At 43.0% G+C, this 11,348-nt stretch overlaps 1 protein-coding gene across 1 annotated transcript; it reads left to right on the forward strand.

Annotated features, from left to right (window-relative positions):
- The first annotated feature begins 1,836 nt into the window (after positions 1-1,836).
- Ldoc1 (LDOC1 regulator of NFKB signaling) lies at positions 1,837-2,295 on the forward strand. Its single transcript, XM_052171833.1, has one exon. The coding sequence runs from the start codon at positions 1,837-1,839 to the stop codon at positions 2,293-2,295; it is 459 nt and encodes a 152-aa protein (XP_052027793.1).
- The last annotated feature ends 9,053 nt before the right edge of the window (positions 2,296-11,348 follow it).

The following is an 11,348-nucleotide window of genomic DNA, read 5'->3' on the forward strand; positions in this document are numbered from 1 at the left end:
GGCCTTGAACAGGGGAGTGATAGTGTCTAACTCACCTTTTAAAGTGTTCTGGGCTAGTTATTGTAGAGAGAGAGAGTACATACTACAAAAGAGGAAGGCTGGCAGCTAAGGGATTAGATATATCAGACTCTGCAAGGAAGGCTGGGATCCGGTAGCCGATAGGCCCGGAACTGATTGAATTTGGAGATGTATTTTTAAACCAGGGCCAATTTGTATCGCCTCAAGGATCCAGAATGAAACTTAGCTGTCAACACCTAATCATGTTCAAAATAGGCAGACAGAATTATTTTACAGTGCTTGTGGTAGTTAACTACTCAGGAACAAAGGCACTAATAAATAGGACATGAAAAGAATCAAAGATAGGAGGTTTACAAGTGGGCACCCTGTATACATTTTTGCAAATCTTTTTTGGGGAGGGACATTCTCTTTTATTTTTTATTAAATTTATTTTTTTTCATTTTACTTCCCAATATCAACCCTCTCCTCTCTTCCCAGTGTCCCCTCTTGTAGGTCCTTTCCCCATTCCACCTGTCCCTTCTCTTTTGAGAATAAAAATTCTCACAAAATAACATCCTCCTCACACACACACACACACCCCAAATTGCACCTTCTCCAAATGAGGACAGACAAGACAGACTATTTAGGGTAACTGGGTCTTCAGGTAGGCAAGCAGCAGACACATGGGCAGCCCTTGCTAGAGTTGTTGGGGAACCCCCAAGAAGACCAAGCCTCATGTCTGCCATGTATGTGCAGGGAGGCGTAGGTCCAGCCTGTGCTTGCTTTTTAGTTGATGTTTGCAAAACTTTTTAATAAAATTGCTTCTCAAAGAGAAGTCTTTTGCTGAGTGTTATTTATTCAATGAAAGACAGTACTCCTGTGAGTCTTTTAAACTCAGAACCCAAACGACCTCCTGCACCATGACCCTCAGAGTCAGTGTTATTTCTCTGAGTGAGATTTAAATAAGCAAGGGAATGTGTTAACCAACTAGACTCGCCCCTCCCCCCCAGCTCCCAGGGACTAAACCACCAACCAAGGAGTACACATGGAGGGACCCATGGCTCCAGCGGCAGAGGTAGCAGAGGATGGCCTTGTAGGGCATCAATGAGAAGAGAAGCTCTTGATCCTGTGAAGGCTAGATGCCCCAATGTAGGATAATTCGAAGGCCAGGAGGCAGGAGAGGGTAAGTAGGTGGGTGGGGGGAACACCATCACAGAAGCAGGGGGATGGGGGGTGGGATAGTTTTTTTGTTTTTTTTTTTTTGGAGGGGCGCAGAAGGGGATAACATTAGAAATGTAAATAAATAAAATACCCAATAAAAAGAAAAAAATGTGTTATGTTAAGAAAGGATCACTTTAAAGAATCTGATGACCACAGGCTCACAAAGGAACACTTTTGGATAAACAGGCTGACTGGAGAAAAGTTTCAGCTGGAGCAGATCTGCCCTGAGGGTTGACCACCTGTCCTCCACTGTGGCAAGCTTTGCTCCCTCAGCCTTCCTTCTTCCAGGTGCAAGAACTGGCGGGAGCCGGCGGCGAGGCTCCCTGGGTCACGCCTTCCTGATCCTCAGCCACCTCCACTCTAGCCACTAGTCCCACCCCGACCACGCCCCCACGCCATCCCGCACCCTTTCCAGCCACACCTTCCTCACCGCACTGCGCTAGCGCGCAGGTTTCTAAAGTGACCTTGTGGGTGGAGCTTTTGCCACTGGCTGGGACCCCTGCATTTATTGCCCAGGGTCCGCACTCCTCTAAGGCCACGCACTTCCTGCTCAGACTCTCTGTGCTGCTCCGTGGAGCCGATCCGAGCCCGAGCCGGAGCCCGTCCAAGCCGTTAGCCATGGTGGAAGAGCTGCTGTCTCTGCTGCACGCGCTTCTGGACAGGCACCAAGCCCTCTGCATCGAGAACCACCAGCTTCTGAAGCAGCTACGACTGTTGGTGTGTGAGCGGGCCAGGCTGCTGCGCCAGGTACGTCCACCAAGCTGTCCGGTGCCCTACCCCTCACGGTTTAGCGGCGAGAGCGGCCGGCTCCCCGAGTTTATCGTGCAGACCATGTCTTACATGCTTGTGAATGAGGAGCACTTCTGCAACGATGCCATGAAAGTGGCATTCTTGATCAGTCTCCTCTCTGGGGAAGCCGAGGAGTGGGTGATGCCGTACATCGAGTCAGATAGCTACATCCTTGGTGATTATCGGGCCTTTGTTGATGAGATGAAGCAGTATTTTGGCTGGGGTTCCGACGACGAAGAAGAAGACGATGATGATGACAACGACAACGAACAGGAGGATGGTCACTAGGCCGGAGCACCCTTAGGCCTAGAGGTGGGGGCCTTCACTCCTTCTCCTTCCCACCCCCACCCGCTGTTCCTGCTGCCTCCTCCGACGTCTCCCTTTGCATTGCCTTCGCCATCCTCTTCCCTGCCAGTCTGTTTGCTCCATCCTTCCCTTTAGGACTTGTCTTTGTTCCAGTTACCTGCCGGGAGTTGGGCCTGGACCTAGCTCTGGAACTCACTTTGGCCTCAGGCACTTATCCTAATCTGAACTGTGTTTTGAGTTCCAGCCATTTTCCAGGTCCCAATTAGAACTGGTCAGACCACCTGCATTCCTGCTGCTGACAACCACTGGAACTCAGGCCAGACCTCCATCTGCCCAGAAGCAGATTCCTGACATTTCACCTCCACTCACCGAATTTCATCTGAAGCCATCCACTTCACGACAAGGACCAAGTAGATGATGGAGTTGCTACACCCATTCAGACTCTGTTTGGACAGCTCACCAAGCCTTGAAGGGGCCAGCCAGTCTTGACAGCCTGGTTAGTTCTGTACCTACTCCCAGGTTCCGCATCTGCCTGACCAGACTTTTGCAGGAACCTGACGTGCCTACCTGACAGTTAAACTGTTGACATTTCTTTTCTCCTATGCATCAGTTTTGCACAGCTCTTTTCCTTTCAGAATTGCAGCAGCCTCACAGATGTGTACCTGTGGACAAGGACTACTAAAATAAAAGCAAACGGACAGGCATTAGCCCAGATCCTCTCTAGTACTTGGAAAAAGCAATGTAATTCTTTACAATAAATGTCAAGCACTGCAAAACCAGGAGCAAAAGGTTGTCTTTTCATGGTTAAGTGCTGCCATTGGCTATTGCCTATCGCCTCCATTATTTCATTGCTGTTGGGGAACTTGGTTCAATCCCAGTATTCTTTCTTTCATTTGTAGGCTCCAGCAGGCCCTGTAATACATAGGGTTTTAAAAGCTTTGGTGAAGGGGCATTGTCTGGAGCTTCCAAGTTGGTATTTAAAGGGTGGCAGGCTAGGGGGCATATCATCTTAAATTAGGTCACTTTGGAGAAATAAGGGGGCATTATTGGTATTTAGACTGACAGTGGAGGCATCTTGTTGGGCACAGTAAAGTTTCCTAACATGGCAGGAAAGTTTTATCCATTGTCTTTGTTACCTGTGGGTGGCCTTTGAGTTCAAGCATCCATTAGCAAACTTAGGGAACTATCAGGTTCTTAAGCTAAGGGCAACTCTTATATCATCTCAGTGGCCCTGTAATCAGTATAGCCTAGACTCAACATGTCGCCTTCCTTGTTCAGACATCCTTAGACTTTTGCTTTATATATTTGCCTCAAATTCTTGCCTAGGAAAATTGGTAAGTTGTGTGTGCCTCCTGAACTGGAGTTTGGGTTGACATCTCTCTCGGCCCAGAGAGTTCAGACGGTGAGTACTGGGAATTATCTGCACAGCTTTGTCTGTGTGTCAGTCCATTATGTTCAGTTACCTTGCTGAAAGGAACTTGGTAAAAAAAAATGGGGGTATACATAGCAACCAGGAAATACTGGGAAGATCTAAGGTTTCCTGAATCTTCCTCAGTGTCCTCATTTTACCAGTATTTAATTTGAATAATACATCCTGGTTTAACAGTTTCAGGCATGACCACACTTTATTTATAACACTGCCAAACCTTGGGGAGGATAAAATGGGGGGGGGGGGTTCTGGTCATCCTATGAATAACCTGACAGATGTGGGCTAACCAAATCCTGGCCAGAAGGCATTTGGAACAATGCTAGTTACATTTCAGCACCCTATAAGCATGGGTAGTTCCTTCAAGGTCATGGCATCAAAGGCCCAGGCAGCAGCATGCTTGCTATGAGACCAGCTTTAATAGGAAAATGTCAAGGTTACCAGGAACTGAGTAGAGTAGAAATAAAATTGTGACAGGGAACCGTTATCTCTTTGGGGCTCTTACAAGATGCCAGCAAGAAAAGCTTTTTACTTGGTAAATACACTAAGATCAGAGCAGGAGTCATTTCCAGGCCTTAGGACACTTACTTTCTGGATGGTAGAGACAGTTGAGAGTAGGGAATACTCCACAAAGAGGCCAAGGTCTGTGTGGAAATGGGTCTTCCAGAGCTGCTATGTCCAATGCTGCTGAATAAAGAGAATTGTAGTTATTTGGGATATAGTTATCACATTATCTCTTCTCATGGAATAAAATATCCCTGGAAGAGAAACATACACTTTTTAAGACATAGCATGCATGAGGCCATGGAATTACTGTTTTTTCTTCGCTAGAAAGATAATGGGATACTGTTGTACAAGAATTAAGTTAAACAGCCAATGAGACTAAAATCAAAATATTCGTTCAAAATTTAAGAGCCAGGTAAACTGGGAGGACAACAACCTAAGAAACTGCATTACATTGGTAAATGCAGAGCCATTGATCTCATGATAGTTGCATGATTCCATGATGTTATGAGGATACCTGGGACAGAACTAAAAAGATGACTGGATACAGTTTGTAGTAAGGAAAAGGAGTTCCTGAGCCCATGTACGTGTATATATGCGGATTTCACAACTCCATTGTGCAGACATGTAGATGTAATGTGGAGGAACATGTTATTGCTATGAGCTTCAGGGAAGAAAGACATGACATTTTGTTTTCATTAGAAGCAGAGTCTGTAAAAAGCGTGGATATCAGTCAGGGCTCTGTAATAGTGGAATTGAAATAGTCACTGATATCATACTTCCAATAAAATGAAATAAACATGTTGAAATTTATAATAATTGAATAATCAAGTATACTTATATGCTTTTACACTTCATTATTTGAATCAGCAAGCAAAACCATCTGTTTGGTCCATGGTGTCATGTTCTGTAGAAGGAAATGAAAGATCAATATTCCTTGTGCATATGATATATTTGATTATTTTCAATTCCTAATCAATTCAGAGGGTTTAGAGGTAGACAGGATAAATGGAAAAGTCTTGAAAAGAATGTGCCATTTACATTTAAAAAAGGCATTTAGAACATTTTGTAGGATCGTAAGTCATCTAAGGAAAAATTAATGAAGCCGTGTCCATTTAGGTTCTTAGCACTTTTTTCTTTAACAGTGGTATTTCACTACATGAAGATTGTTATTACTTACTTAGAAAGAGAATATTGCTATACTGGTGTTAAAATCTCTAATAACAGCTTGCATTGTTGAATAGGTCAAATATTTGTACACAGTCTGAATTCCCTTATTCTCAAAGGTTGATTACCTGTTTGGTGTCCTTCCACAGTGATGTTAACCCCTTTAGTCCTGGGTGACAATCTGATTATTCATGTTACACTTTCCCACCTACCTGAAACATCAATTTTGTTTTTTGTCTTCATATGTTCTGTTGTCTAGAGCCATTAACAACAACAACAGCAACAACAACAACCTAAGGAAAAAAAACACAAAACCTAAAGCCCATGATCTAGGTGATATTGAGCATGAAGGGATTATTAATATCATAGCAAGATTTGCTAATGGGGCAGAAGTGCTCACAGAAAGGAACTAGTAAGAAGGGTATGAGAAGATGCAAAAGATGTAAGAAAGTAGCCAGCTCTAACATGAGCTCCCTTTTGTCCACACAGAGGCTGCTGACTGAATAGATCACTAACAAATGCATTTTTCTTATGACTTTTCCCACAGCATTCACATATTATCCCTTCCTTAAGGACCAGTGATTTCATCAATGAAATGACAAGAATATGATATTTATATTTTAACCAATGTCCATAAATAGTTTAGTTGAATAGAACAAACAGTACAGAATTATCTAGGCAGCTGAAGACACAAAATAGTTTTTGCTGGCTTGTTGATATGCATCTTTTAAAGTTTTACTTTAAAAATAAATACTGGCAAACGAAAACAGAATTACACTTCAGTGGGAGCTGAATTAAATGTCATTAGCTGATTTATCTGTTCTCTAAATACTTATAATTATACTGATATGTAGCACTTCTAAATACCACAAATTTGAACATATATAATAAAAGTTGAGGGTGGTGGTGATCTTCAGAAATGGCTCTTGGATAAAAGAAAGTGTTGTATGAGCAAGAACACTTGCGTTATGGGAGGTCCAAAGGTTCCAAATGATTAGCACATTCCAGCCCAGACTCAAATCAAAACTTCTCTATGTTGGCATACTTACTTTAAATTCTAGTGATGGGGGTCAGGGGCAGAGAGACAGGTGGACATTTGTGGTTTATTGGTCATCAGCTTAGCTCCAAAGTTCAGTTAGAGATTTTGTCTCACAGGATAGAACAGAGTGATAGAACAGGACACAGTTTCCTTTTCTGGGCTCCAGGTGTGTACATGGAAGCAGGCATCTCCCCAACCACACACACAAACACAATTTTTGTACATACAATAGTAGTGTAGTGAATCCCCAATGCCTCATTTCCTAGATTCAAAAGAAATCTTTATTTTTGCTTCATTTACGCATTTTCCATCTTAGACTTTTCATGAAATATTGTTTACTGTCCAAATACCAAATCAGTTCATTGATTAATTTAGTGTGTTTTATTTTTATTGGATCTTTTCTTTATTTACATTTCAAATGTTATCCCCTTTCCTGGTGTCCCCTCCAAAAACCCTTATCCCATTCCCCTTCCCCCTACTTCTTTGAGGGTGTTTGCGCACCCACCACCTATACCCACTTCCCTGTCCCTGCATTCCACGAAATTGAGGGATCAAGTCTTCACAGGACCAAGGGCCTCCCCTCCCACTGATGCCAGATAAGGTTATCCTCTGCTACATATGCAGCTGGAGCCATGGATCACTCCATGTGTACTCTTTGGCTGGGAGCTCTTGGGGGTGGTGTCTGGTTGTTCTTTCTAAATCCCTTCAGCTCCTTCAGTCCTTCCCTTAACTCATCCATTGGGGTCCCTGTACTCAGTCTCATGGTTGGCTGCAAGCATCCTTATCTGTATTTGTCAAACTCTGGCAGAACCTCTCAGGAGGCAGCTATATCAGGCTCCTGTCAGCAAGCACTTCTTAGCATCCACCATAGTGTTTGAGTTTGGTAACTGCATATGGGATGGATCCCCAGGTAGCGATGCCTCTGGATGCTCTTTCCTTCAGTCTATGCTCAACTCTTTGTTCCTGTATTTACTTTAGAAAGGAGCAATTCAGGGAGATGGGTGGTTGGCCATGCCTAACCTATGGATATGATTTAAACAGGTTCTCCCTTCTCTTTGATGGGTATTTCAGCTAATGTTATCCCAGTTGGGTCCTGGGAGCATCTTACTTTCCTGGCATCTGAGACTTTCTGATGGCTACCACCATCCCCGACTGCTACACGCCTCTGCTCAATTTCCTACTGGATGGTGCTAGCTTCTTTGTCAAAGATTAGATGATGATATTTTGACTTCTTCCTTTCCAATTTGTATCCCTTTGACCTCCTTTTGTTGCATAATTGCATTACCTAAGACTTCTAGTACTATATTGAATAGATAGATAGTGGGCAGCCTTGTCTAGTCTCTGACTTTAGAGGGATTGCTTCAGGTTTCTCTCTATTTAGTTTGATGATGGCTACTGGTTTGTTGTATATTGCTTTTAGTATGCTTAGGTATGGGCCTTGAATTAATAACTTTTCCCAAGACTTTTAACATGAAGGGATGTTGAATTTTGTCAAATGCTTTCTCAACATTTAATGAGATGATCATACTTTTTTCTTTTGAGTTTGTTTATATAGTGGATTGTGTTGATGAATTACCTTATATTGAACCATCCCTGCATCCCTAGGATGAAACGTACTTTATCATGGTGAATGATCATTTTGATGTGTTCTTGGATTCGGTTTGTGAGAATTTTGTTGAGTATTGTTGCATCTGTAGTCATAAGGGAAATTGGTCAGAAGTTCTCTTTCTTTGTTGGATCTTTGTGTGGTTTAGTTGTCAGTATAACTATGACTTCATGGAATGAATTAGGTAGTGTTCCTTCTGTTTCTATTTTTTGTAATTGTTTGAAGAGTATTAATATTAGGTGTTATTTGAAGGTCTGATAGAATTCCGCACTAAACCTATCTGGGCCTGGGCTTTTTTTTGTTGGAAGACTTTTAATAACTGCTGCTATTTAAGGGTTGTGGGCCTGTTTAGATGGCTTATCTGATCCTGATTTAACTTTGGTACCTGATCTAGAAAATTGTCCATTTCATCCATATTTGCCAATTTTGTTGACTATAGGCTTTTATAGTAGGATTTGGTAATTTTTTGAATTTCCTCGGTTTCTGTTGTTGTGTCTCCCTTTTCATTTCTGATTTTGTTACTTTGGATAGTCTCTGTACCCTCTGGTTAATCTGGCTAAGAGTTTATTTATCATGTTGATTTTCTCTAAGAACAAGCCCCTGGTTTTGTTGAATCTCTGTATAGTTGTCTTTGTTTCTACTTGGTTGATTTCAGCCCTGAGTGTGATGTTGCTGGGAACAGGCCTCGTTCTCTTGCTACTGTTCTGCTGCTATTTGCTCTGCTCCTTGTTAGTTGCATGAAAAGTAGGTCTGGTCCCCCTCCTTGTGTCCTTGTCAAGGACTCCTGTGTGGGGCTCTTGGGCTCTGCCTGCCAAGACTGCTGCTACTGGGCCCTGTCTGCCTGCTAAGGTCGCAGCAATGAGAAAAGTAGCTTTGGCCCTGCCCTGCCCTATCTGCCCCTGTCCCTGTTGCCTTCTTTGACCACTCTGAGCATTATTGTAGTTGTTTTGGGATGTCCTGTTGGGCCCGCCTCAGCTTTGAGAACAGCAGCTATCGCCATGCTTCCTGTGCTGCCTGTGCTGTTTGGGACTCTGCTGAGGAGTTGTTTTTCTATGTGTGTGTGCTCGACCATCTATCTGCCTGTGCTTCTTCACACGTGCACATACCCATGTACCAGAATTCTCTCTCTGCCAGGACTGGGAAAGTGAGTGGATAGCCCCACTGCCTACCACAATAGGATATGGGATGCTACTTCAGATGCTTACTTTCCCTGCCCACAGCTGACTCCAACAGTGGGAAGCACAGTGCTGCTTCTTCCAGCTGCTAGGAGGACATCCTGGCCTGCTTGTGTTAGTAAACTCACCAGGCAGCTGCCTGCTGCAGTTGTCACTACAGCTGTCCTGAAATGAAGCCAGGGACAACCAGTCCAGTCCCTCTTGCTTGCCATCTGGCTCCCAGTTTGCCTTCTGAAAAGCAAAGTGGGTCTAGCCCCGCCCTTGTGTCCTGCCCAGGATTCTGTGAGACCCGCTTTCTAGCGTGAGACCATCAGCTGTCTCTACACTTGGTGCTCTCTAGTGTGTGGCTGCTGAACTCTGCCCACCACTGCCTTCGCTTGGCTGCCCACCAAAACCGTGAGAAAAACAGCTTTCACCCTGTCTGAGAAGCTGTTTTCCTGCACACGTGCTGCCCACCACAAGAATAGTGTGCAAGTTGCTGGGATATGGAACATGATACTTTGGGCACTACCTTTTCCTGCCCACCATGGGCTCCAACATTCAGAATCACTGGGAGGAGGTTTCTGGATGCTGGGAGGAAGTCTCTGCTACTCCATCAAAGTATACACAACCTTGACTTTACCACTGCCTCAGATCAGCAGCACCGTGGCCCTGCACTGCCTGGGGATGCCCACCACTATCAATGGTCCTAGGGACCTGTGCTCTTCAGGCTGCAGCCTGTGCACACACTCTACCCCCCACTTCCCCAACCCCCACCCCCACCCCTCCCACCCCTGGCCTGAGCTTGTGCTTGGTGCATCAACTGTAGGCACATGCAAGAGCACCTGTTCCTCCCTCCACAAACTAGCCATTCCAAGTCTTGCCTGTGCTTTGTTTGTGTCACAGGCCTGAATCCTCCTGGACATACTTTCTGTCCTCACGGTCTCACTGCACAACTGTCCGTTCTCTGATTTTTTCCATTCTGGTCCATGACAACACTAAGCTACGTGTTTCTCTACCAATACAAAAGCCACAAGTTTCCTTGCTAAGGCAAAATGTGATTTTCTCTACTTACACAATCTGTCAAAGTTACTTAAGATTTTCATTCCTATCCTGACTTGATAATGATTTTTATTACTGCCATTAAATTATGGTGTACTCTATTCAGATATAACCAAACAATTTAGCCCTCAATCTTGTCAGAAGTCTGCTAATTATTAATATATTTAAGTTTATGGAAGAATCTCTTGATGTCTTTAACAGTTTACCCCACAAGGTCTCAGAAGATTTGAAGACAACTACAAGAGTCTACTTGGATTGTGTTATGATAACCACTAAGAAACACAGTACGCAAAACTGAATATCCTGAGAATTAAATGACTTATATTGCCTAAATCAATTGCCAAGTTGCCATGAAGACCACAGAGACCACAGGGAACTCTCAGTTAGTAGATTATAGATGAACTCTGTCATTTTTAATTGATGTGACTGTTAGATTATAGTTTATTCTTCCCCAGATTTCTGACTACATTGATGGGTAAGGTAAACTAGAAAACAGACTTAGCTCCTTACCCTAAGGTATATTTACTCATTAATAAATTTGTTAACTAGCTAAGACTGACAGATTATAGACTAAGCTTTCACAGATGTAATCCATTACTTCCTTACCTAAACTCAGTTTCCATCAACTAAATGCTGCATGTTTTCTCTTCTTGCCATGCCACTGTCTTAACATTCGAGTTCTTATAAATTTGCCTAACTAATGAAATGTTCCACTATAGGATCCAACTGTATAATCAAAAATTCTTGTTCTTTCTGATCCACAAAAGGCTCATCTTAAAGAATGTTCATGTTATTAAACTTTGCTATCTCTTTTGTAAACTTATAAGCTACAGGAAACCCAATCAGTTCTACTTTTCATGGAACAGATAGACTCCATCCAGATAAGTACATCTGCTAATCCATAGCCTAAAGTTCCCTCTTACTACCTATTCCAGAGAGTAGGATTCCTCTGTATTTCAAATGTACATCTAAGAAAAAAGATTTCTTTTTCCCAAACATACTTAATCTTATTCTCTACCTATTATATATATATATATATATATATATATATATATATATATATATATATATATATAT

The sequence above is a fragment of the Apodemus sylvaticus genome, chromosome X, assembly GCF_947179515.1.
Source record: "Apodemus sylvaticus chromosome X, mApoSyl1.1, whole genome shotgun sequence".
Lineage (NCBI taxonomy): Eukaryota > Metazoa > Chordata > Mammalia > Rodentia > Muridae > Apodemus > Apodemus sylvaticus.

What these genes read in the sequence shown, in the direction of transcription:
- Ldoc1 (XM_052171833.1), top strand. Translation starts at nt 1,837, where the DNA reads ATGGTGGAAGAGCTGCTGTCTCTGCTGCACGCGCTTCTGGACAGGCAC.